The sequence below is a fragment of the Tupaia chinensis genome, unplaced genomic scaffold (genome assembly GCF_000334495.1).
Source record: "Tupaia chinensis unplaced genomic scaffold, TupChi_1.0 Scaffold000516_1, whole genome shotgun sequence".
In the NCBI taxonomy this organism is placed as follows: Eukaryota; Metazoa; Chordata; class Mammalia; order Scandentia; family Tupaiidae; genus Tupaia; species Tupaia belangeri.
In genome coordinates, this window is record NW_006160029.1 from 670,321 (window position 1) to 698,169 (window position 27,849).

The window sequence follows — 27,849 nt, forward strand, 5'->3', positions numbered from 1 at the left end:
GCAATCCCTTCTCCTCCATTCTCCTCTCGGGATCTTGGGCATGCACGCACACGCACCCGGCGTTGAGTTTTAAGCCACTGGGTCCGGGACACGAACCGCGGTCGATTACGTGGGAGTCCAGCGACATAGCCATTATGCTAACTGCTGGTTCCCAAGACAGTGTCTTTTGAAGACTGAAAAATTTTTGCTTTAAAAATGTTACTTTTCTCCTAATTGCATTTTATGAGGGATACTCTTGGAACAAGAAGTGAGGATGTGCAGCTCATTACTGCCTTCACCTCTAACGCCCAGAGAGATGCCCAGGCGTCCCCTTCATAATCACCACAAATGTCACCACCTAATCCCAACTCTCCCTGGCATTGCTTTAAACAGTAACATTTAAGATAAATAAAAGATGAATTGCAACTTAATAGAAACATTTGTGGTCTTATTTCATTATAAGTATTGTAATATCAGGAAACTGATGGCTATTGATTTTTTTAAATGTTTAAATGTAGTTTTTACTTTCCAAGTGGGAAAAAGAAGAATGAGATGCTTGATAAAGGTACTCATTATCTATCAACCCTCTGAAAGGATCATGGGGAAATGGCAGAGGGCAAGCAAAGCCACAGGGAGGTGGAGACCAGAATAGGGCTTGAGATTGTAAAAGGTACTGCCCATCTGAGCCCTGTGGTTTCACATAAAGGTACTCAAAGTACCCACCAAAAGATAATTTAGTTGCAACTCAGGTTTCTCTTTGCTGTTAAAAGTCACATTTTGGGACCTGCAGATGGTGTAATGGTTATGTCACTGGACTCCCACATGACCAACTACAGTTTGAGTCCTGGATCCCATGGCTAGAAACTCATGCTGGGCACGTGCCTAAGTGCCCAAGATCCTGAGAAGAGAATGGAGGACAAGGGATTGTGGCGAGGCCATCCCCTCTGGGGGAATTATTTCTCTCTTTCTCTCTCTCTCTCTCTCTCTCTCTCTCTAGGGAGTATAGGCACCCTATTGTAAAAATCTCTCTTTAAAAAAAAAATAACATTTCATTTCTGACTGAACTCAAGTAGCTCCAGGGCAGAATTTGATCCTGATTTGCCGTTCAGTGGTGAAGAAGTCAAAGCCAGCCATATGTCCCCATGAGACAGCAGGCTGCAAAGTGAGGGGAATTACTGTGATGATTTCTCGAAGACTCCTGGGAGAAACGAACTTGTTAAGACTGTCTATGAAGAAAATACGGGAGGTTTCCGCCTAAAGCACAGGTTTCAGAAAAACTAATTGGAGCAAGATCATGAGAAAAGTGAAGACAGTAGAGACACTTGACTATTAGATGTATAGATTCCTTGGAAAATGTCTTGTTTCTATTCTCTGCATCAACAGGGTTTGGCTTTTTTTTTTTTTATCATGGTACTTATTTTGTCATAAAAGGATAGTCATTTAGTACTTTTCTGGCTCCTGTACTATGTTTTTAAACTTGGGCAGTCTCTGTATTTAACTTCAACAATTTGAAACCTAAAATAATAACTGGGACACACACACTCACACACACTCGGATGTGTGCCCTTTCTGCCCGCTAACCTTCCATTGATTGCATAGACTTAAGGGACTACCTTGAGAAATCTCCCTCACTGAAGCCATGTGAAGGCTGGGCTCTGAAGCTATTGCTGAAGTTGGCATAGAATTAGGGCACATGCTCTTAAGTGGAATCCATCTATGAGGAGGCAGTGAGCTATTGAAGAGCTATCCTGAAGTCACACTCCTTGGGTAAGTCATTTCATTTCCTCTCTAGCTCTTTGCTCTGAAAATAAAGCAAAGATATCATGCCTTCCCTCATACTTCTTGGCTTCCTGAGCTGTGCCTTGCCATTTGGCTTAACAACAAACAACAGAAATGATTCTGAAAAGAGAAACTTGGATATATTTGCTGCAGCAGGAGTTCTCACTTTCATCTCTGCTAGCTGACAAACCCCAAGTGTTTCTCTGTCATCACTAAAATCTGTAAAATGCTAAGTGGTTGCCAATGAGGTCGCACCTTTTTTCCCCTCAGCCTAATGGCTTGTTATTTAACCAAATATTTGGGAACGAAAGATAAATGAAGGCTCTTATAAAATAGCAAATAATTTTTATACCTAAAGACTATATGCAAGCATAAGTTTAAGTAAACACAACTTTGATGGGTTAAGTTGCGTTGTAGTCAACTTCTCATACTCCTTCACATGTTTTGATTGTTTTCACATACATGATCTCCTTTGATCCTTGCATCAGCCTTGAGATATTTGATATAGTTGTTATCCTTATTTCACAGATGAGGACACAGAGTCTCAGAGAAATTAAAGTTGTCTCCCTAAGGTCACAGTTCTAAGCAGCCAAGTCTATATTTAAATCTATGTTTCCCAACTTCAGAACTTATTTTCCTTCCATTGTCTTGCTACCTTCAACTAAATATATAAATCATTAAATTAGGGACAGATTATCAAAACGACAAACACTTTGGTCATTTTTAAAATGCTATTAGCAGCTGTACAGACCATTAAAATCTGGCACCCTAGCTGGAGAGCAGACAAATGCAGAGCCAAGACATTTCATAACTAAAATCTCCAGTGTGTTAATGCCAGAACTTGACCTAACTAAAATTTCTCAGTTGCTTTGTTTAATTTATGTCATGTAATTATTTGGAGAAATGTTAATCCTCAGCTCTCAAGTAAATATCTACCACATACATTTTATAATGAATATTTGTTATTGCTTTATTCCATACCTACCTATCTGTCCATCCCCCCTTTCAACTAGCAATCTGTATTATTTTTCTGAGGTAACAGACAATTGTAAACTTCACCCTTAAACAATGGAGCATATGTGTCATTATTAGAGTTGAATATTTACTTCTGGCTCAGTTACTTTTTTAAGTAGATTTTGAATATAATCAAATGCACAAATAGTTAAGTGTACCATTTAAACCTTTAGCCAAATGTATATGCCTGGGTTCCCAATCCTTTATCTGAATGTGTAGAATATCTCTCCCCCAAGATAATCTCCTCATGCCCCTCTCAGTTAACTCCACACCACTGTTCTAGTATTTTCACCATCAATTAGTTTTACCTATTCTGGAACTTCACATGAGTAAGTCAAATAATATTTACTCTTTCGTGTAAGAGTTTTATCACTCAAGATAATATTTTTGTGAATCATCCATGCTGTTTTGGGAATAAAGAGTTTGATCATTTTAATAGTTAATTATTATTCTAGTGTAGGAATATGCTAATTTCAATTTCGGCATATTTTTTCTTTTCTTTTTCTTTTTTTTTTTTTTTTTGAGAGAGAGATTTTTGTTATAGAGCACGTGTGCTCACCAGAGAGACAGAAAAAGAGAAATCACCGTTCAGGAGGATGGTCAAGTCGCAGTCTCTTCTCTTCCATTCTCCTCTGAGGATTTTGGGCGCATACACACATGCCCTGCCTGAGGTTCAAGCCACTGAGTCTGGGATTTGAACCATGGTCAACCATGTGGGAGTCCAGTGCCTTAACCACTACACCACATGATAGTCCTCAAATATGTTCACTTTTAACCAGTTTCATCTTGACAAAACCTAGGGCTATTTTCATTTTTTTGTTATTCTACATAAATACTATGAATGCTGTAGAGATCTATTTGTGAATACATTTGTATTTCTTTGGGGCAAATGCCTAGAAATGAATTCCAGGTGATGGGTTAGGTGTATGCTTAGTTTTATAAGAGGCTTCCAGAATTTTTTTTAAAAAGTAGCTGTATCATTTTAACTCCCACAAACAATTTATGAGAGTTTCTGTTTTTCCATATCATGACCAACATTTGGCATGATCAGTTTAGCCATTCTGTCAGTTCTTCATCACAATACTTGTTGAATTGCAAAATATTTACATTATAGTGAGTTTCTATTATCAAGAGGCAACTTAGGAAATATCTATATTCTTATCCTCCTATTGCTATAGCAGTTCAGGTTTTTTATGCTATTTAATTAAGTTATTAAATTCTGACTCTCATCTTTAAAAAGGCATTTGAAAGCAGATTTATAATTTGGTGTTTACTTGAAGTGTTTTTAGGTTCAACTTGAGCTCTTTATCACTGAAATTGTGTTGAAATTAATTTTTAGGGTTCTGAGGTATTTTTCTGTTAATACAAAGGCTTTGAAATGAATCAAAATGATAAAGTTAGGTTTTCACTTATATTCAATAGAAAAAAGTTATCACAATGTATTTACTAACTCATAAAATTTATTTAACTGAATTAAATGAAGAGTCACCTCAGGATGACTCATAGATCTAAACTTTGATTAGTTAGAGTGGATCATTTCAGGCTCAGCATAATTATCAATAATATGTGATAAAGTTGCCTCCAAGTTGCTTCCAGTTCCTGGAGGATATCCACAGGATTTCCTTAACTTGTATAATTTATCCCTAGGACGTTTCAGGCTTTTACATTGATGTTTTCTTGGCTTTTTCTTTGTCCTTCATGCTCTGACTTTTGCTTATTTGTTATAAAAATAACCTAAATGCACATAACGTTTCTCAAAAATCTATTTCAATCTAGAGCTTATAACATTAGACATAAAATCTCTTCGACAATTTGTCTCTGCTTTATGTTTCTATAATTATTTCTTCCATAAGATTTGGAAACAAAGAGACAGCATCCCCAAATGGGGTCAGATCATGTCACAATCCACCCCCCCGCTTCAGTCTGCCTGGATTATGGACATATACACATGGTGTGCAGAGAGAAGTCCCAGGACATGAACCAAGGACTTTTCTCATATGGGTCCAGTTATATTACTGCTGTACAACCTCCTGACCTCTGACAATTTGTTTTGCAGTGAACTTTTAGTAATGAATATCAGTAATAAGTCTTAGAGTTCTAAAGTGGGAGAATTAAACTGCGTTTTAAGTCCTGAGGTTAATGTAACCTAGTCTAAGCATCACGGAATACTAACATAAAAGGCAGTTTTTCCACTTCTCTTTAGTTTATTTCTTCCTCTATATTTCAATTTTCTAAAATATTAAAGAATGACATATGACTTTATGTATGAGTTTTAAACTATAAAATTTATAGTGCAATTTTAGCATCAGTTAATTTCTATTAGACAAATTGTACTTCTGGTGGTAACTCATCAGTTCCTTCCCATCACATTTATGAGGGGCTCAATTGCTCCATGGTTTTTAGAATCTCCATGGGTTATAAAAGCATTAGAGAAATAGTACCCAAGGAAATGTTTTCAATTAGTCATTTTAATCTTTTTTCTGACTTGCCTTTTCCAGAAGCACTTAATATATTGCTTTAACACTCTCTTTCTAGCTGTAAAGTAATAAACAAAATATACTGGCTCTTAAAATATGTTAATCTGGTAGTTGGTTTAAATTACATAAAATGTCATCTATATATGAAGTTTGCATATTTTTGGAACTAAGCCATTAGGCACAGATTTTGTACTTCTTGAAACAAGAATACTCCATGACTTGGAATGATACTGTACTGGCTAATTGTTCCACTCATACAATGTACAATAAATACAACAGATTTATTACAGGGTTTCTTTAAAAAAAAAAAAAAACTGCATATGAACCACCAGGGCCAAAATGTTATGCGTAGGTGAAAATAGGCAGCTGTGATTGGAAGGAAGAAGCCGTACAGGTAAAAATAATAATAATAATAATAAAATAAACTTCCTGTCTTAAAATATTTTTCTTTTGGTTTGCCTTTGATATAAGACCTCTTCAGATTTTTCTATAAAAATCAATGTATTAGCAGATAATATTTTAGGATTGCTTTTTTTTATGTGAACCATTAATGTGCATTATCAATTCAAAAGTAGCAGGGCCATGAGGGCATGGGAAACAGATGGACACATTTTGAAAGGCTGAAGATGATATGAAATCACGACAGGCTGTGTGTGGGGCGGGGATGAGTGGGGGAAATTCCAGGTAGCTTGAGGACAGCTTGAGGGTGGAAGGCACCTGTGGGAGGAAGCTCTGAAAGAAAACCTGAAATTTTGGCCAACAATACTTCCAATGTTGGCCTACGGCTACACCTGTGAAACACAAATGAGAAAGTAATGTAGTCTTTTAATTTTCAGATAAATCACATTTTGTAGTCAGCTCTTCTGAGGTACTTTGTTCTATCTGGCACAGGATGACTGTGCAGGCATTACTGATATTAAGGCAAAGAATTTTGCATTTTTCTGTGTTATGTAAGCCATATGGTTAGATAAACTCTTGTTCTTCTAAGCAAGTATTGAAAACGAAAACTAATTATCCTTGTAAAGTGCTATGAACATACAAGTTCTCTTTGCTGTGATTCCAGAACTTAAATTTTTTTTCCTGATAATTATTCCTGACATTTTGCCACTGACCTACTTTACAAAGGAATCAAATCCAAATGCTACATTATTTAAACAGATTTCATTACATTTTATGTGAAAGGGGATATAAATAAAAATAATACATTAGACATTTGACAGAGTTCACTTTTAGGCTTGCTTTATTTCTAACCTGTCTTTAAATTTTATTCCTTTTATTTAGTTTGCTTTATTCAACATACACTATTTTAGTTTCATATAAAATAAAGAATATTACTTTATCAATAATGAATTTATGTCCTCTTAATCAAAAACAGAAGTGATCATTCCATAAGTTATAATACTCAATTTTATATGTTTTATCATGTTTAATAGGAAATGACTCAAGGCCTTTAGAATAAATTTTAGAGTGTAAGTTCGGTGTTTACTTAACTTTTGGTTGTTAAGCAGAATATTAGAATTTTATTAGCTTTCTCTTTTTTCATAAAATTTTTATGTTTTCATTAAAATCACTTGGCCTTTCATAATTAGTGAAAAGCCAACAATAAGGAAATATCTTTCAGACAGAGATAAAAAATAATTTTTTAATTGGCATTCTAATCATGCCAGGGCCTGAATATTGAAGAACTATCTTAAAACTGATCATTGAAGTACTCCTGTTGGCTCCCCTAAAAACAAATGTTTTAATCTCCACTTGCAGGGTAGAAGATTCTTATAATTTAAATATATTTTGGAAATGTGTTCTGACAGCTAAGTTGAAAATGTCTGATATTTTCAATTACTTAACGCATTTATGATTTTAAGCTCTCAGCAGAAGCCTGACACTGAAAGAGGAAAAAAAAAATAAGAACTGTTAGTCATAAACTTACTTATGTAAGAACTGTCACTTTGGTCTTTGGTTTGAAAGCAGGAAGTTTTGTATTTTAGACTCAAGGCTTTAAGGAATCTTTATTGAGCGTTTTTCCCTTTCGATGCTGAGGCAAATGGCTGACGAGTGAAATCTTGAGAATGTTCACAGCTTTTCTCTTTCGTTCTGTTGCAGCCCGGAAGATGGTGAGATCCATCCAGAAATCTGTCGTCTTTATATCCAGCTGCAGTGCTGCTTAGAAATGTACACAACAGAGATGCTAAAATCCATATGTCTGCTGGGATCTCTTCAGTTTCATCGAAAAGGTATCTACATTCAATATATTGCCAGAAACATTGTTAAACAAAAGCTAATTTTTTGTAAAGTGTCTATGTACACTATGTGCCTATCCACACACAATTTTAATGGATTTGAATGTTCAGGAAATTTTTTGATACACAAATTAATTAAAAAGTCCTGTCAAAATTATCTAAGTGTGTAAGAATATTAATTGTTTAGAACAGAAATTGTGGTTAAGACAATTCTCAGATTATTCTTTTGTCACTTGTGAATGTGACTTTCATTAAAATCAGCACAAGCACAAGACTATGTAATGATCTTAGTAGGGTAGTTAGCGCTATCCAAGAGTGTTGCCATTTCTCTATATGAATTAATTTGCAAGAAGACAGATGATATACTGTGTCCCAAAGACTTAAAATCAGGGGGAACTGAGCAATAATAGGAAGGCGTATTAGTAATGAAAATTCTTATTCCCTGGCTTAAACCATAAAGAGAATATATTGACTCAACTGACCATAGCCTCCAAAGGTAGCTCTAGCTTCGTCATGGTTTGATTAGACTTCTGATTCCTGTTCTGAGTGATGCTCTTTCTTCTGGGTGTTGAATTTACCTTCAAGATGGTGTTCTCCACAGAAACAAACTAGTTTTTATAGTTTCAGTCATCACAACTGTGGACCACACAATCCATAAATAGAGAGACTACCTCTTCCAACTGTAGAGATATAGTCCTTAACTTCATTCTGACTGGAACAGGTCTATGCATGAAATAATCACTGTAGACAGAGGGGTAGAATTCCACTGCTTGAGTTAGATAATAAAGCCCATTTTTATATCTAAGGGTGGAGTCAACCTCATCCAACTAGTGGCTACCATATGATGGGAGAGGATGGAATGAGATGGATATTGGGGAGGAAGTTAAACATTCTATAACTGAAAGATTTGACCTATATTTTCTTTATTAATTTACCAAATGATAGTTTATTGAGAACTTCCTGAATATAAAGTTTTTGTGCTTGAACTCAGGAGAATATTCTTGCATGGAAGAGAATTCTTGCTTATGATTTAAGTTCAGAAATAGACAGTGTTGGTAAATTCACAATTACCCAGAGAAAAATCTTAGGGTTCTGAAGCTAAAGTTCAGCTAGGGAAAAGAAAGTTATTTCAGATGAAGAAACAGAGATTTGAAATCAAATGAGCATTGCAATTTGAGAAGAACTAAATGATATGATAAAGAACTTGTCAAAACCAAATCTGTGTACACATCTATGTATGCACACAGCAGAACTAAAAACTAGATTATGCTATGTTGCTCCAAAGATTGCAGAAATGTTTTAAGTATATGAGTTTTGGGACCAGCAGATGGCATAATGGCTACATTGCTGGACTCCCATGTAGTTAACTGCAGTTCAAGTCCTGGATCTGGCAGCTTAAAACTCATGCCAGGTGTGTGTGCATGTCCAAAATCCCTAGAGAAGAATGGAAGAGAAAGGATTACAGTGTGGCCATTCTTCCCCACCAAGGGAGGGGCAGGGGTGATTTCTTGTTTTCTGTTTCTCTGTCTCTATCATCTCTCCAGCAAGCACACACATCCTATAGCAAAAATCTCTCTCTCTTTTTTTAAAAAAAGTATTGTTTCATTTTCCTTTTGCCATCTAAAGGTTGATTTTTCAAGTGTCTTTATCTTTACTTCTGTTATTAATACAAAAGAACTTATTTGGAGAGATTAACTCCTTGACATTCCTAAAGTCAGATCAGAAAATTGAACCCTCAGATACACTCATGACATCCAAGCAGGTGCCATAAGTCTGATGTCTTTACTCTTTATCTCTTTCAATCTCTCTTTCTCCTCCCTGTCTCTGACACACACACACACACTACACACAAACAGGCAGTCACAAACACACATACTGAGTAGTATTTGTGCTCTTTTCCATGACTGAGTAGACTGGGTAGAGATAGATTTACTCCCCAGATCTGCACTTGCCACACCTACAGCATTGCATACTCTCCTTGCTACTGGAAATCTTCCTTGCTGATGAGATGTCATACCCAGTGATTCCACTCCCACTCCTGCTCCAGATCCTCAGTTTGCCACTTGGTCTCCTCCTGCTAGCCACGGCAACTTTTTTTTTTTTTTTTTCAGAATTGGCTTTTGAAAGGAAAACTCTTCTCTGCTCATTTTCTGCTCGAAAGTATGAGGGATTCTTTTATCTAGATCGCTTTCTTGTTGTATTTGGTCTTGAGCACATGAATAAAAAGAATATCACCTCTTAACTGATCAGCTAATTTTGTCTTCGCTGCCTCCTGTCTTCATTGTTAGGATATGTTCTGCTTCTTTCCTTACCTCCTCTCTTAAAAACAATTAAATAAACCACTGCCTCCTGCTCTAGTGCCTCACCTTCTATGCACAACTCTTAAAAGGAAAATACCTAATAGCATCTTTGACCTCTCCCCATGCAGGATTAAGTCTCCACTTGGATTTGTATCTTATTCTTTTAAAAGCATTATTACCTAAAGGATAATCCTTAGAAAAATCTCCTTTCAAACCATCCAAGATGCTGAATAAACAAGGTCCAGGATCTTATCCAAGGACCTACTAAATCCTATCCAAAGCACCTGGGACACTCCAAGTGCTTCTGCCACAAAATGAGGATTGAAAACCACTACTCTACCCTTTGAAACAAACAAAAAAACCCACACCCTACTCCTCCCAATGAAAATATTAAAATTTCCAAACCCTAGGACCAGCAGTTGGCGTAATGGCTATGTCGCTGGATTCCCATGTAGTCAACTGCAGTTCAAGTCCCAGACCCAGTGGCTTAAACTCACGCCTGGCACATGTGCATGCATGTCCAAGATCCCGAGAGGAGAAGGGATTGCAGTGTGGCCATGCCCCCGGGGGGTGATTTCTTACTTTCTGTCTCTCTGTTTCTCTCTGTCTTTCTGGTGAGCGCACGCACCCTATACCAAAAACCTCTCAAAAAAAAAAAAAAATCCAAACCCTTACTGTGCCATTCTCCTTTGTATACTCTACACTCTTGAGTACATGTTTTCAATGTCATTTTATTCTTCTTTTTACCCAATGAAAAGGTAAACACAAAAATCATAAATGTCTCTAATGAGTGTGAGCTATGTGTTGTTCACAGAGCCTGCTTTCTCTGTGAACACTTGGCCTGACCATTGAAATACACAGTGGCACTCAAAGAGTAATCCCTGAACTAGCAGCACTGGCACCAAATTATGGATTAGAAATGCAAATTCTTGGCTTCTACCCCAGACCTACTAAATCAGAAACTCATCTAAAATTACTTTTATCACTGCTGACAAAAATGTTGGCCATTCTCCTCTTTAGCTTATCTTTTCATCAAGACCAGGAAAGGAATTGTACATTGAATCACTCAGTTTGGTTCTGTAGAAGAGTCTCTGGTCAATTTAATTGACAGTAGATTCTGAAACCAAACTATCTCACAGTTATCTGTACATATAATTAATTTTTACAGGTATCCATTTCCCTGGCTGCTTCCAGAAGTACAGATAGTACTGTATATTTTGCTTAGTTTTTCTATTGTATTGAATTGTCATGACTTAAAATTTGCTCTCTGGAGAGGAAGGGTACACAAGGTCATTTAAGAGTATGCTTTCTTTCTTGGAAAAGGAAGCTTCAAATAATTTTAAAGTTCCAACAGTAAACTTGAATTTAGTAATGAAAATTGTCCTTCTCTCCCAATTAAGCAAATTATAAGTATCCTTATACCTTAACAATATTTTCAGTAGAACTCTGTGCTTGTTCTATGCACCATACTTGTGAATTTTTGCTGTCTCATCAGCCTAATATAGTCTACTTTGGAATCTTTTATAGTTTGCAAAATCATGCTATTGCCAAAGAAATGAAGAAAAACATTACTAAAATGATTTTCTTTTTTCATGGCCAACAAAATTAAAGTAAATTACAATAATGTGAAATAAAAATCTACATTTGATAAAGGCTATTGGGTTATATCAGGTAGAGTGGAAAACTGAAAACCTAGATTTGTTTTAAGATGACTAATGGGAATAATTTTAGTCATTTTGTAATTTCATATTCTAATACTTTAACTTGTAGATTGGCATATTATTTGACAAAGTCTTAGTTTGTATGTTTATAGTGAAAAAGAATTGCTCTCATTTCTTTGCAGTTAGAGAGCACATTTTTTCCTCAATACTGAGTTTGTGTATTACATTTACCATTAATGCCTGTTTCCTGCCACCAGATAGAATAAGATTTTAGGTTTCATTCACTTTGTTGATAGAACCTGGGGACTAGGTAGTGTGGTACCAGGACCACCAGGTAGTGTTTAGTGTGGAGGTTAAAGCACCAGACCCCACAAGGCCAGCTGTGCAGTGTGAGTCTAGACCCAGCAGCTTGAAAATCATTCTGGGTACGTGTGTGTATGTGTACTTACAATCTCAAGAGAAGACTGGAGGAGAAGGGACTGTAACATACCAACATTCCCATTTTGAAAGGAATACGAGAAGAATATTCCAGTTCAGCTCTCTTTCATATGTGAATTTGCTCTTTCCATCTTTGTTCTCATCTCACCTTGATCAGTTCATGGTCCTTTGCTGAACTCCCTGTCATAACTAGAGCAAAATAGTCCCCAGGTTCTTTGCAAGTATGACGTCTTCTCTTCTTCCCCCTAAGATAAAAGGGGTTCTTCCCCTTAAATGTGCCACCATGATAAATACAGAAATAAAATATGCAAAAGAGATGTAATTACAGAAGGGAAAGGAGAAAGAAATGTTAAAAGTTGAGAAATCCTAATTCAAAAATCTGCTGGGAGCTGAGAGCTCAAGATGCTCTAACGAGAAGTTAATGAGCCACTATCCAGCAAAATATAGGAGAAACTCAAGATGAAGAGCAGTAAAGACTCCAGTGTATTCAGCATCATATTAAGAAATGGAAAGGAAATGACCCACACCAATAAACGAAACAAGCAACATAAAGATAGAAATAGAATATAGCCACAAATAAAGATACTATTTTCCAATATAATGAGGCGATTGACACTAAAATAGAACAATAGGTAAGAAGAAATGAAGCAGAATAAATTTTAAAATAGGCTGATTCAAATTGAGAGGAAACATGTATTCATTCTTTTAACAAATTTTTAGTGAACACCTAGCATATATGAAGCACTGTTCCAGGTGCTGGGAGACTGCCTTAATAAAGACTGAAGAGGTTCCTGTTCTTATGGAGCATGTATGCTAGTGCAGAGAAATAGAAAGAAAGAGAGAGAAAAAAGAAAGAATTGAAGGAAAAACAGAAATAGATTTTCTTAAAGTCCCAAATACTAATGGTATAATATAAATAATTGAAATGGAATGGATAATGTAATAGAAAATTACTGGATGACTCCTTTAGGTTGGATGATCGAAATTCTCTGAAGAGTTAACATTCCATCTGAGACTTGATGACTATAAGGAAATAACCTCATGATCATTGGTGTTGGATGTAAGAGACCCAAGACCAAAACAAGCTTACAGTGTTTGAAAAATATAAACATAACCAACTTCTGAAATCTAAAACCATGCCTTTTTTTTTAACAGAGAGACAGAGACAGTGAGAGGAAAAGTGAGCAATCACCCCCCAGAGGAGATGTCTATGCCACAATTCCTTCTCCTCCATTCTGGGATCTTGGGCATGCACATGCATGTACTTGGCATGATTTTCAAGTTACTTGGTCCAGGACTCAAATCACGGTCAACCCTGTGGGAGTCCAGCAATGTAACCACTATGCCATCAGCTGGCCTCTTAACTCTATCTCCATAAAATAGTGAGTAGGACACGGTATTTGTCTTTTTAGTTAAAGTAGGTGCCAGATAAGGAGTAGGATAAGTGCAATGACAATAGCGACCATGTATTGTGTACCCTCTACTAGCCAGAAGCTAAATGAACGTTATCTCATGTTATCAAGTGTATTTTTCCAATTTTACACATGAAGAACCTGAGGTTCAGTGAGGCAAGTTGCCTAGGGTCACATTGGTCTCACTGCAAAGTTTGTGATTGCTCCAGTACACTAAAACAATCCCACTAAACTTCATTGGAGAAGAGTAGGAAAACATATCAAGTAGAAGAAGGAGGAATGTTAGCACAATTGACTGACTTTAGCCACAGATCTACCTTCTTTAATAACTACCGGGCATATTTCAAAACCATGAGTTTTTTGGTTTTGCTTTTGTCTTTTTAAGATTGAATCTCCCCTTGTTATATTCCTCCTGCCTCAGTCTCCCAGCTAGGCCTACAGGCGGGTACTACCATGCCCAGATCCTTTTTAGACAAGTTCTTGCTATGTTGCCCAGGTCGGCCTTCAGCTTGTAGTACTCCTACCTCAGCCTCCCCACATTTCTAAGATCACAGGAACGTGCCATGGCATCTGGGTTTTTATTTGGACAGGAATAGACCCTGGATCACTATGTGGTCTTAGACTACAAAACACAGCATCTTAGCAGCATGTGCTGCTTGACCAGACCTCAACATTTTGTTTAATGGCTAAAATCCATTGTGCATTTACTTTCTTATCAAAATGACACTCAATTTGGAGACTCACTTTTAAGATTAGAGAGAGATTAACTTCATAGCTCATTTAAGGGTGGTTTGTAGGAGATATTTTACATTGGGTGAAGTTAAATTCTGACTAAGAAATCATTATGTGTATTAAAAATAAAGAAATGAAATGAAGCAATCAAGTGCTCCAAAAGGATATGATTTAACTATAATGTCCATCACAGAAAAGTTGGAATCAACTATCAGTAAATAATTTTGTACATTGTCCTCTACTTTCAGGGTAGGAAATGGAGCATCAAAGCCTTATAGGGATCTCCCCTGATGGTATCTGCCATTGTCTGCAAATCTGTGTTCCAAAGGGGACCCTGTGCTTCTTCATCAACATATATTGCAGCTATGTAGTGTCACCTTGATGACTACTGCTCTGGGGGCAGTGAGAGGACTCCAGTGCCACAGGAGCAAAATGGCAGTGGAGGGCAATAATTCTGTATTTTTTCTGAATTGGAAAGTTTTTATTAACCCAGCACATGGACCAGAATGGAGCTCTGTGTATGGTATAATTGTTATTTATGGCTATGTGTTTTAGGCACTAAGAATATCTTCTTGCCATGTCTTATCTTGCCATAAGGTACCATATCATCTTACTTCCTTTTCCATAACTATTTTCTCTTTTTTATTTTCAGAGTGTGCATGTGCTCATTACACACAGAGAGAGAGAGTGAGAGTGAGAGCGAGAGCGAGAGCGAGAGCGAGAGAGAGAGAGAGAGAGAGAAAGGGAAAGCACTCCTCAATGGGGCGTAGTCATGCCGGTAATATTTTTTCCTTCATTCCATCAGGATTTTAGGCATGTCCACACACAACGAGAGCATGCTTTTTGTGTTTTTTTTTTTTTAATTTTTATTTATTTATTTATTTATTTATGCCATAGGGTACGTGTGCTTGCCAAACAGAGCCAGAGACAGAGAGGGAAGTGAGAAATCACCCTCTAGTGGGGATGGCCACGCCATAATCTCTTTTCCTCCACCCTCCTTTCAGGACTTTTGGCAAACACACACATTTGCCCAAAGTGATTTCCAAGCTGCCAGGTCTGGAACTAGAACCACCAGGTGAGAGTCTAGCAACTCAACCACTATGCCACCTGCTGGTCCCCACCCAGCATGTTATAAAAGCTGCCCAGACTGGGATTCAAACCATGCTCAGCCATCTGGGATCCAGCTCCTTATGCACAGTGCCTAGCCATTGCACTATAGGAACAACCAAATAGCTATCTTTTTTAAACTAATATGATCATTTTTCTATTTAAATTACATGCTTTTCAGAAACACAAGAGAGTAAAAGTGGATTACTTAATAAACAACTACCTTTCCCCAGTCCTTTTCACCATGCATGAAGTTAAAAAGTACCGATCGGTTAGGAAAATGTTGAGAATGAGAATGAGTATTTGGATAAGCATCCATGATCTGATGTAAGCCTTTCATTTTGTTGTTCATATTTGGTCAGTATGAAACTGCCCTGAAAGCTAGCTCTGTACATAGCTGATAATATGTCAGGAACACAAAAGACAGGAAATTTGCCCCTGTCGTCAAAGAAAGGGTAGGAGAGTGACATAGTATAAGCTCAGAACAGATTGATTTGTTTTGTTTTGATTCCTGGAGAAATTTGCTCAAATGGGTAAAATTGACTTTGCTGGAAATTAGAGAATGAACTAAGGCCCTCCAAAGAGATACCTGTCTATGGCAATGTCTCCCATTGTCACTGGTAGGCTGAAGGCAGGCAGGAAAGTAAGGAAAGAGAAAAAAAAAAAAGGAATAGAGAAAAACATGAATGGAAGAGAAAGAGGATGTGAGAAATAGATAAAAAAGGAAGAGATCCCTGGAGGATGTGATAAGGAACCCAGTACAATCTTCTGGTGCCAGTGCTTAAGACTTCTGAAGCTGAGGGTACTTTACTGAGCTCTTCGGACTGTCCCACAATCAAGACTGTTTTTGTTCCCCCTGAATGACCATTTCTCACGAATATAAGAATAACCAGTATTCTAATCTGGTATGTGCTTCATGGGTGGTTTCCCTTAACTTTTCCTCAAACATGCCTATTACATTATCCATAAACAAGCTAAAAATACATGGAACTCCCCAAGGAGCTTAAGGCAGAAAGCTTTGCAAGGAAAGTGGCCAACTTTTTGATGTCCTAGTTCTAAAAGTGATGCAGCCAGCCTAGTATGACTTCAAGGTGCTCTTAGGGCTTTCTTCCTCCCCTGCTTCCATTCCCATCCCAAGCAAATATTTGTTCACTGAGGCCTGAAATTGATTTTTCAGGGGACAGAGGTTTTCATTTCATAATAAATGATTTTAAATGCATATTCACTCTCTTGGGCAGAACAAGACATTGACTTGAAGTCACCATTTGAAAGTATGTTGATTTCTTTGCTAAGAGCAGAGCAGCAAGCCCATCTGATGTTAGAGAAGGAGTGCCCCATTCTTAGGACAACCATTTAAAAGAAGGGAATAAGCTAAATAACTCAAATTGGCCACTGCTCAGGTTTGTAGAGGGCTCATAAACGTGGCTCAGAAGAACATTCATGAACTAACCCTGCTAACCATTTCACCTCACATCAGGAACCCCATGCCCTGGCCTGCCAAACTCAGGTCATCTTGAACTACTTTGAGGAAACTCAACTACAGTTCTTTCTACTTTCCCTCTATCTGGGGCATATGACCCATCCTGCCATACCCCACATACATCCCTTTCACTTGGCTGATTCCTATACTTATTTGGGGTCACAGCTTAGATGTTACTTCATGCAAGAAGCTTTTTCTGGCCATTCAAGTGTGGGACAATGCCCACTCAAAGTAAACTCAAAGCATTTCATGTCACTTATCATCGTCCATGTTACACTGAGGGTGAGTTGCCCAGCTTCTTATCTGTTCTCTTCTGTAGTCTTTGATCACCTCAAATATATTCACCATCATGTTCCCAGCATCGAGCACAGTGACCGGGATAGAGTAAAGTTACAGTTAATGATTCTTGAGTAAGTGAATGAATTACTTTCATTTAAGGAGTGTAATTAGAGAAAACACATATCCAGAGACATTGAAATGAATTCAAGCATATATTTTCCTTCCTACTGAAAATCCATTGAAATAACAGAAAAACATAGTGAAAGGAATAAATCAATATTAGTTTTCCTATATTTGTCAGAGTAAGTTAACTGCTGTGTGAGACAACAGCAACTGCCAATGGATTCGAACAATAAGAGTCTGCTATTCACCTGTGTCACAGTCTAATACCAGAGCTGGGATGGAGTGGCCAGTGTTAATCTTTCTCTCTCTGTAGCAATCCAGTAGGAAGGGAAGCAGGGCACAGGAAGCATGGGGGATTCTATGAGGATTTCTCGGTGCCTGTCTGGAAGAGTGTATGATACTCCTGCTCAATGTCCATGGGCTTTAACTCAGTTACATGGCCCCTCCTAATTGTAGGAACAAAAGAAAATATTAATAGAAATTGGCTAACACAGAAGTGTCTCCCATGAACTTGAAAAACAAGGATGACTTTAACAAACTAGTGAGTTGTTGGGAACGACCTGACATATTTTTGCATAGAAAAATACGTCATGACTTTCCCAACAACCTGATAGAACTGTTGAGGAATTTCTCAAAGGTAGAAAGCAATTAGTGTTGGATTAGTGGAAATAACAGAGGAAACCATAGCAGATAAGCTCAAGAGGAAATAACAAATTCAAGCAAAAGAAAAAAAATGAGAACAATTCCAGAGATACTTTAAACTCAGAGTCAACAAATACAAATCATGGGAAATCTTTCTGGAACTGTTGTCAGGGAAATTAATGTTTGAGATTGTGTTTAAGGAAAGCTGAGCTGCTGTGCAGCAGCAGAGACCATCAGTGCTTTCTCCAGGAGGACTCCTGGTGTGAGTGTCAAACCTGGGCAGCAAAACAGAATAGTGTGAAATGACTCTGAGTCTCCACAAGGATTGCTTGTGAGGGCGGGGGAGTGAGCATGTGACTAGTATTTTTTCCCCAGACTAAAACACTGAGTATGTCTCACTAAAGTAGGAGGTTTTGTTTTTGTTTTTGTTGTTGTTTTTGTTTTTGTGTGCTTGCCAGAGAAAAACAGAAAAAGGGAAAGTGAAAAATCACTCCCCAGGGGAGCTGGCCATGCCACAATCCCCTCTCCTCCATACTCCTCTTAGAATTTTGGGCACACGTGCACACGCAGCTGATGTGATTTTTACACCACCATGTCCAGGACTCAAACCACAGTTGGCCATGTAGGAGTACAGCACCATAACTACTACGTCACCTGAGTTCTTATCAGGAAACTCAAAGCAGGCATTGGGCTCAAAAATCAGGCAGGGTGCCCAGGTCACTATCATTGAAGATAGGAAATTCTTGCACCCAGAAGAAAAGCCGTAGATAAACCTTGTGAGGCTACACATGTTGCCCCGTCTTCAGAATCACCAAAAAGGGGACGCTATTACTAGAATGATAGGCAGAGATCCTCAAAGACAATCTGAACAGATCCAGGAATGGCCAGATTTTTTTAAAAATTCAGCACTATGAAAGGGAGCCGGCAAGTGGTGTGATGGTTAAAGGTGTTAGACTACCACTTGGCCGACCACAGTTCAAGTCTTGGACCTGGTCGCTTACTTTCTAGCTTTCTCTCTTTCTCACTCTCTCTCTGTCTGATCGAACTGAAAAAAAAATAATAATAGTGATAAATAAAGTTAAATAAAATAATTTTTAAAAAAGGAGATACCAACTTGAACAATGAATAACTCATACCTGAAAAACAAATTTTAAAGTGATGAAAAGTTTAAAATACATACAATTGAATTTATAAGACTGTCATTCCTGTAAAGCAGTAGTCATTTACAAAAAAAAAAAAAAAATAAGAGCCAAATTTGTTGGAAATAAAGATATTATCAATCAAAAACTAAATAGATGGGCTAATTAGTTCTGGGAGACAATTTTCCACTGGTTTCTTAAAGCATTCTGCCTATCTTGCAAAGTGAGGCATTGTCTGTCCTTTGTAAAAGATAATGTAAAATTATCTTTTCGAGGATGTTTATCTAGATCATGCCTTCAAAAATAGAGACAGTGGCTCCCTCCAGAGCAAGACATGCTTACTATTCAGTACAGAGAAATGTTTCTCTCTTGAACAAAAGGATGACAGGCTCATAAAAGATTCAGGATCCCAGGGGCCAATGTTGATGCAGTGGTAATGTAACTGTCTGGGAGGTCCAACCACATGGGAAGGTTCTGAGTTTACATCCAGAAACCTCTTTGAACACTAGCACAGCCAAGTGCCCATGATCCAGGAGTAACTGAAACTGGGAGTACATTAGAGCATCAAGACCCCATGGGTCATGTCTGTCTCTCTCACTCACTGTCACTCATGGAAGTAATAAATAAATAAATGTTAAAAAATAAAAAAGATACAAGATCCCTAAGCTTATGGCTCCTCTTCTGTCACATAGCCTACTATGTATGCAGATATCACCTCACCCTTCTGCATCTCCCCTTGGGAATTAGGACTTAAGAAACCAGCACACACACACACACACAAGGGACCAGCAGTTAGTGTAATGGCTATGTCACTGGACTCCCATGTAGTGGACCACGGTTTGAGTCCTGGACCTGGTGGCTTACCAGGTGCATGTGTGTGTGTGTGTGCCCAAGATCCCGAGAGAATGGAGGAGAAAGGATTGTGGCATGGCCATCCCCCCTGGGGGATGATTTCTTGCTTTCTGTCTCTGTCTCTCTCTGTCTTTCTGGCAAGCACATGCGCCCTATAGCAAAAACCTCTCAAAAAAAAAAAAAAAAAAGAGTGGGACACGGAAAATACTGGGATGCTCTAGCTCTCTAGCTATTGCAATCCTGTGAGTTACAAATGGTCTTTGTCTCTGACCCAGGAATCTCATCCTTCTTCTAGTATTATTGAAACTATATCAGGCTAACTTGCAAGTAGGATAAAATTACTTACCCTTCACAACTCTTAAAAACTGTCAGGATGAAACTCTAAGAGCCTAACTGAACTGAAGGATAAAGCCAAGGTATTCCCCAAAATTCAACCCAAAAGGTAAATATGGAGTATAGAAGATAGTTAAGAAACATAAAAGGTAGATCCAGAGACTCCAATATGAAACAGGATTTTTGAAATAACAGAGAGAATTTTAAAAAGTAGATGATCAAGAAAAATTTTTAAAAACTTTTTTAAAACCTACAGAAAAAAGAGAAATATTTACATTTAAAGTATTGTACTATATAAATTAATCACTGCATAGATTAATTAATAATTACAAAGGAGAAAAGATGCATTTACAATAGCAAGAAGTTGGTAGAAACTGCCTGAACCAAGCATTTAATAATATTTAATATCATTTAACAAAATGAGACAAACTGAGGGCCAGCAGACGGCATAGTGGTTACATCGCTGGATTCCTATATGGCCAACTACAGTTCAAGTTCTAGACCCAATGGCTTGAAAATCACACTGGGCACATGTGCATGCATGCACAAGATCCCAGGAGGAGAATGGAGGAGAAGGGATTGTGGCGTGGCCCATCTCCTTGGGGTGGAGGGTGGTTTCTCACTTTCCTTCTCTCTATCTTCTCTCGTCATGTGCTATTTTTTAAAAAATGGGACAAACTGACTCAAGTGCTTTCTGACGTGATGCACTAAGAAGGACACAATAATCACATCTATAGTACTCTTGCCAAAAATGTTTACTCTGAATCTAGATGTGTAGAACCAATCAGACAAATCCAAGTGGGGAGGCATTTTATAAAACAACTGACTTAACTTGTCATTCAAAAATATTGTAAATCATAAAGATGTACAACAATTAATACAAATACAATTTTGTTATGAAACAAAATTAAAACTTTAAAAACTTGTGATACAGTCAGCTAGATGGCACAGTGCTAACACACTGCTCAGGAGGCAATGCTGGATCCATAAGGAAGATTGAGCATTGGTTCTCCAGTCAGCCTGTACACACCAGGCACGGATGCCCATGATCCTGATGGGCTAAGAAAGCTGAGTGAGGATCATGGCATGAGGCCATCTTGGTGTGCTTATTTTTCTCTCCCTCTCTCTCTCTCACTCTCAGAAGAGGAATAAATAAACTTAAAGATGTAGATATTCTAGACATGAATAACAAAAAAAGGATACGAATATTGCTCTAGATTAAAGGAGAAACAAGAAACAATAAATCCAGTGCATAGTCCTTAACTAGATTCATCAAATTCAAAAATAAATTTAAAAAATAAACTGTAAAAGCTTTGTGCAGTGGCAGTATCGTAGCCAATGAGGTTTATCTGAGGTGTGATTATTGTTCATTGAAAAAAGAACTGTAAAGAGCATTAGTGGAAAAATTAAGGATATTTAAATACAGTTATTATATATAATTGTATTGAATCATATTTTTATTTATTTATTTATTTTGGAGAGGTTTTTGCTATAGGGCGCATGTACTCGCTAGAAAGACAGAGAGAGACAGAGAGACAGAAAGTGAGAAATCACTCCTTCGGGGGAAATGGCCATACTGTAATTCCTTCTCCTCCGGTCTCCTCTCAGGATCTTGGGCTTGCATGCCCACGTGCTTGGTGTGATTTTAAACCACCGGGTGTGGAACTCGAACCGCAGTTGACTACATGGGAGTCCAGCAACGTAGCCATTATGCCATCTGCTAGTCCCTAAATCCTTTTTTTTTTCCTTTTTTTGTTTTTTGGAGAGGTTTTTGCTATAGAGTGCATGCACTTGCTAGAAAGACAGAGAGAGACAGAGACAGAAAGTAAGAAATCACCCCCTCAGTGGGGATGGCCATACTGCAATCCTTTCTTCTCCTCCTCTAGGGATCTTGGGCGCACAGGCACACGTGTCCGGCATGAGTTTAAGCTACTGGGTCCAGGACTCAAACCACAGTTGACTACATGGGAATCCAGCGACATAGCCATTATGCCATCTGCTGGTCCCAGATCCCTGAATCATATTTAATCAAAGTTTTAAAAAGTTTGGTGTGGTAATTGTCTTACAGTTACATAGGAAAACATCCTTGTTCTTTAGAAAATTTATACTGAAGTATTTAGGATACTAAATCATTAGTGTCTACAACTTAAATAGGTCAATAAAAATGATATCTATATCATATATATAATTTTATATAAACTGTTATATAATATTTTTACAAAATAAAAGATTGGAGAAAATAAGTTGTAAATGTTAGTCAAATACCAAGAAAAGGTCATATAAAAAGGACCCATAACAAGACATATTTAGGAGCTATTTTAGAACTCAAAAGTTTAAAGATAACATCCTAAAAATTCTTCAGAAAGCTAAAGAGTACATACAAAATATCCCTAGATATAGATAAAAGATAAGAGAACAATGTCATCCAAGTTCTTAAAGAAACTTCTTTTGAACATAAATTTCTATACTCTGCCAATGAGGATTCAAGTGTAAGTGGGCCAGCCAGTGACATGGTGGTTAAGGCAGTTTGAAAAATATGCCAGACACATGTGCATGCATGCCCCAAATCCTGAAAGAATGAAGAAGGAAGAAGATATTGAGGTGTAACCACCCCCCAGTGGGAGGTGCTATTTCTCTCTCTCTCTCTCTCTGTCTCTGTCTCTGGCAAGCACACATACCTTCTTGCAAAATTTAAAAAGGAAAAAAAGAATTTAAGTGTTAGCATAAAGGAGGGGAAAAAGGAAAAGAAAACAAATTTTCAGTTATACAAAGAACAAGAAATTTTACATTACACAGATCTTCTCTGAAATAACTAGTCAAGGATATACTCCAAAAAGTGAAAACTTAATTCAAGGAAGAAGAGGATATAAAGCGCAAGAAACACCAATATGGAAAGAAATCAGAAGCCTTAAACAAACAGCATTAGGCATATGAAACAGTTACAAGAGAAAGCCATATTGAACTTTATATTATTAAAAATATTTAATGGATGGTTTTCTAACAAAAATAAACAGTCAAAACTTACTCAAAAAGAACAAATATTTAATAAACTATTAGGCCTAGACAATACTGAGAAAGTAATCAATTTAATATTAAACATTCCAGTCCCAGATGGTAGTAATATTTGTTTCACTTGCAGCGAATTCAAAACTTTCTTAAAAAGAACAATGAAAGAGAATTTTCCCAACCAAATACTCCAACCATAATAATTTTAAATATCATGGATTGGCATGCCTATAAACAATCAAGTATAAAACAGAATAGTGTATCCAGAGAAAAAGGGCCCTATTTATATGAGAATGTAATATATTAGAAAGAGCAATGGAAGTAATAGAAAAGTCAGGAAAGGTGGTGAGACAGTTGGCTCTTGTTGGGAGCTGAAAATTTAGGTCCTTATACCATATGTAAATTACAGGTGAATTAAAAAGCCAAACATTTTAAAATCGTGTCAGTATTAGAAAAAAACGTAGGCATGATACAAAGCTAAAAGACAAAAGATGAACAGCTTTGACTACCAAATATTAACTTTATGACAAAATATACATTTACATAAAATTGAAAGACATGTAAAAGAGATTTTTTTAAAGAAATATTTATTTCATTTTATTTATCATTATCATTATTATCCAGTTTGAGCAGAGAAACACAGAAAGAGGGAGAGGGAGAATGAGAAAGCCCCTCCAGATCTGGGGCTGGAACTGCAGTCAGCCATGTGGGAGTCCAGTACCTAAACCGCCATGCCAGCTGCCAACTCCACAAGTAATAGAGATTTAAGCAGTATATATAACTGACAAATGATCGGTATGCATTATATGAAAAAAAAAAAAACCCTACAAATCAATAAGAACAATCACATTGTTTAAATGGGCAAGTGCAATAATAAGAAATGAAAAAAAGACATACAAGCGGCCAATTAAGATAAGAAAATAGGGAACAGCAGATGGCATAATTGTTACATTCCTGGACTCCCATGTAGTCGACGGTCGTTCCTGTTACAGACCCAGTGGCTTGAAACTCACTGGATATGTGTGAGTGCATGCCCAAAATTCTGAGAGAAGTGAGGAGAAGGTATTGTGGTGTGGCCATTCCCCCATGGGGGGTGATTTCTTGCTTTCTGTCTGTCTCTCTCTATCTCTCTGGCAAGCACACATACCCTATAGCAAAACTCTTGCTTAAAAAAAAAAAAGATAAGAAAGTAAACTTAATCTCAGTAGTAATAAAGAAAGTGAAAAATAAAAGTGCAATGAGATTCTATTTTTCCCCATGCGATTAGCAGACATTAAATATTGATAATATTATGTGCTGGCAAAAGAATGGGGAAATGGTCCTCTGGTTAACCATTGGTGGCAATGAAGAGGAAATTAGCATAGCCTTTTCAGAGGCCAATTTGGCAATATGTAATATAATTTTTTTTTCTTTTTATGGAGAGGTTTTCACTATAGGGCGCGTGCGCTCGCCAGACAGACAGAAAGAGACATAGAGACAGAAAGCGAGAAATCATCCCCCAGGGGGATGGTCATGCCGCAACCTTCTCCTCCATTCTCCTCTCGGGATCTTGGGCATGCACACACACGCGCCCGGCGTGAGTTTTAAGCCACCGGGTCCGGGACGCAAACTGCAGTCGACTATGTGGGAGTCCGGCGACATAGCCATTACGCTAACTGCTGGTTCCCTGTAATATAATTTTTTAAAAATTCAAACAAATGTACTTTGGCCCAGTATTCTGTCTCAAAGGGTCTGTTCTATATGAATATTGGCATATTGTAGAAAAAGGGAGCAAAAATTACAATCTAAGTTTTTTACTATGGAATTCTACTCGTCTGTTAGAAAGCCTGCAACAAATCAACATGCACTCACATGAAAATATCTCCAAACCATACTAAAGTAGCAAGCAAGTTGTATAACAAGAGCACAGATAGTATGCTTGCTGGTTAAAATTCTGTACTATGTGTAAGGCTCAGGTCTTAGTACTGGTCTTATAAAGCTTAAGAAAAAGATGAAGTTTCTGTCTTTACAGAGTTTGCAGGGACAGTTTGGAGATGGGATAAAAGGATAGAGCTGGAGAGGGCAAATAACTAGTTAATAAACTAGTTAATAAACTAGTAAAGAAGCAAGATCATGTCTGATAGTTAAGTTCTACAAAGGCAATAAACAGGAAATACGGTGGGAAAGGATGCCTAGTATAAAATCAGTGCTACCAGTAAATGAGGGCAATTATGGTCCTCTTGCAGGGTAAACTTGATACCATATATGTTATGGAATTGAAAAGCCCTTAAACTCATATTGATCTTTTCTGTCTTTTAAGACATTTTAGCCACAGAAGGTACGGTATCAAAACTCTGCAGAAATTTTGCGAGCTGACTGAAAGCACTAAATTGCAGGTCCAGCTGCCAAGGTTTTCATTCTGGTTCAGCCACATTAGAGTTACATCTACAAGTCACATAAAATGAGGAAAAGGAGAATATTACCTGCCATTATGAGCCCATAGGAGTATTTCAAGAATATCTTTGGAAAAATGTTTTACTTTGAACAAGTTATAGAATAGTATTTGTCTTATATAAGTAGTATAATTACCACAAACAGTACATATAATCAGAGTTGACAGCAACTGGATTCTATCTGTGTCTTTGTGTGAAAAAGGTGTATCACAGGAAAGGCAGAGCGAGGACTCCAATAAGGAACACCACGTCTCCTTGTGCCCTTCCTGTCCCCACTGAAGTGACAGCTTCAGGTTCTATAATCCTGACCACAGGGGACACTGTGGCCCCAAAGCCCAGCAGAGCCCATAAGCCAGATGCTGTGTGTGAATCTTCGTCCTCTCCTATTTACTGCCCAGACCATACACTTCATTTGCTCAGGCTCTTCAAACCCACAGGAATGCAGCAGAGCCACACACACTTTCAGATGCCTTATATGCCTCAGAGTTTTGAAAAGCAGAGAGCTGTTTCAGAGGACTCCCTTTGCCCCTCTCCCAGGTTCTCTGCTGCCCTGGCTCAGACTCTTGTCCTAAGGCTGACCCTGCCCGAAGGTGGGTGGCAAATGGATTGACTGCATTTGCTGCACTCTGCCAGGAGGTAAAATGCAAATGCTTTTAAGAGGTCACTGCCCTCCAACTGTGAAATAGTAATGTGAGAAATTATGTGCTTAATTAATTTCCACCCAACAGCATAGGATAAAAGTGGAAAAATAATTCCTCAGGCAAGTTCTATCACCCAGGATCAGCATGCATAAAGTACACAAGAAAGGATAAAAATTTCTCATCAGTAAAGTTATGTTTTGTCTTTAAGTTCAGAGGTCCATTGCAGTTACCCTGAATTGCTTTTCTTTTTCTCATTGTATTACACAGATTGCAAGGCAGAAGAAAAGGCATCAGCAGAGTTCACTTAGTCCGTGGACTGTGACTTCCCTCATAATTTCATAAAACCCTACAAGGGCTCTTCAAAAAGCTCATGAAAAATGTACAAAACTACACATGGATTATAATTTTTTGCATAAAAATAAACTTGTACTTTAATTCCATTTTTTCAAGAACTTTTTGAAATCCCTTCATATGGCTGAAACGAGTTGAAGATTTGTTTCCAGACAGCATTGATTTATCCACTTAAGCTCAGTTGTGGTAAATGCAAGTCTTTGTGGGTTGGCAGCACTTTGCTGTGGACAGCTACTCAGGACCAGGCCCTCCATATGGGACTTAAGTGGCTAGCACTTTATGGTCTCAGCAGAGTAAGGTAGGCGGTTCATAAGGCCAGGCTCTCTCCTCTTAGAAAGATGTGCTAAACGAAAGCCAAAGATTGGAAGGCAGGTCCACCGCCTCTGCTGCAGGCCAAGAAAGCCAGTGCCCAGCATCAGCACAGAGGGAGCTGTCATTTTCCCTCTGGGTTTCATCTTCTCCTGACCTTTTAGCCTGCCCTGCATCTGAGGACCAAAACACAATGTGGTTTCCCAGGCAAAATCCGCTCTCCTAAAGCTAAATTGATCCAACTCACTAAGAATGGATTGTAAGGCACCAATACTCCATCAAAGATAGGGACTTCATTTTATATTGCTCCTCAGGTTGTATTGACCTCAAGCTGTCTTTGCCAGAACATTGTGAAAATATGTATATACCATATGCATATGTATATACCAACAGTGGAAAAGGAATTAAAATAGGAGTTTATACAGGTATAAAAAATTTGAAATCTATGTATAGTTTGCTCATAATATGCATTTTCCATGAACTTTTTGGAGACCCTTTATATGTGCCTATATTTTCTAACTCAAAAAGCTAGTAGAATTAATGGCGTATTTGATTCAAAACATAGCCAATCTTTGCAGTGACATCATGGGTCTAGAACTGGCATTTATGTCTTCTCATTCCTTTTCTTTACCCTCCTCCCTTAGGAAAGGAACCCGGTGGGGGAATCAACAGTCTGGATTGCAAAATTGAGGAGAGTGCTGAAAGCCCCGCCCTGGAGGATTCCTCATCATCCCCCGTAGATAGTCAGCAGCATTCCTGGCAGGTTTCCACAGACATCGAGAACACTGAAAGGTAAGTGGGAAGGTACCCTGAACACACGGCCATCCTCCTTACATTGGGTCTCTTAGAGGCCACAGAGAGTCGAGGTTTTCTATTTCAGGTTCAGAAACAAAGTTTGTTGGTCTGCCAGTGAAGCTTAGCGCTGCAAGGCCCTTGGTGATTACCTCATCTGCAGGTAAGAACGCTGAGCGCTGAGCGGAGAGAGGGTAAATAGTCCAAATCCTTTTAGGGAACAGTAGCAGAACCCATGGTAAGTGCAGGCTCCCAGGCCTCTCTTAGCCCACTCTGACATATTGCATCTCCATGGAAAATGAAAACAGCATGCTTCCTTGGAAGGGAGAAAGTG

General features: G+C 37.9%; 1 protein-coding gene and 1 pseudogene across 2 annotated transcripts in view; both read left to right on the top strand.

Moving 5' to 3' along the window:
* Positions 1-27,849, top strand: part of RGS7BP (regulator of G protein signaling 7 binding protein) — a 159,183-nt gene that overhangs the window by 118,299 nt on the left and 13,035 nt on the right. For both annotated transcript variants that reach the window (XM_006156830.3, XM_006156828.3), the window contains exons 5-6: positions 7,350-7,480; positions 27,368-27,515. In XM_006156830.3, the coding sequence (XP_006156892.1) occupies positions 7,350-7,480; positions 27,368-27,515 (279 nt within the window). The remainder of the gene's footprint in view (positions 1-7,349; positions 7,481-27,367; positions 27,516-27,849) is intronic.
* On the top strand, positions 21,294-21,408 carry LOC114009322 (uncharacterized; annotated as a pseudogene).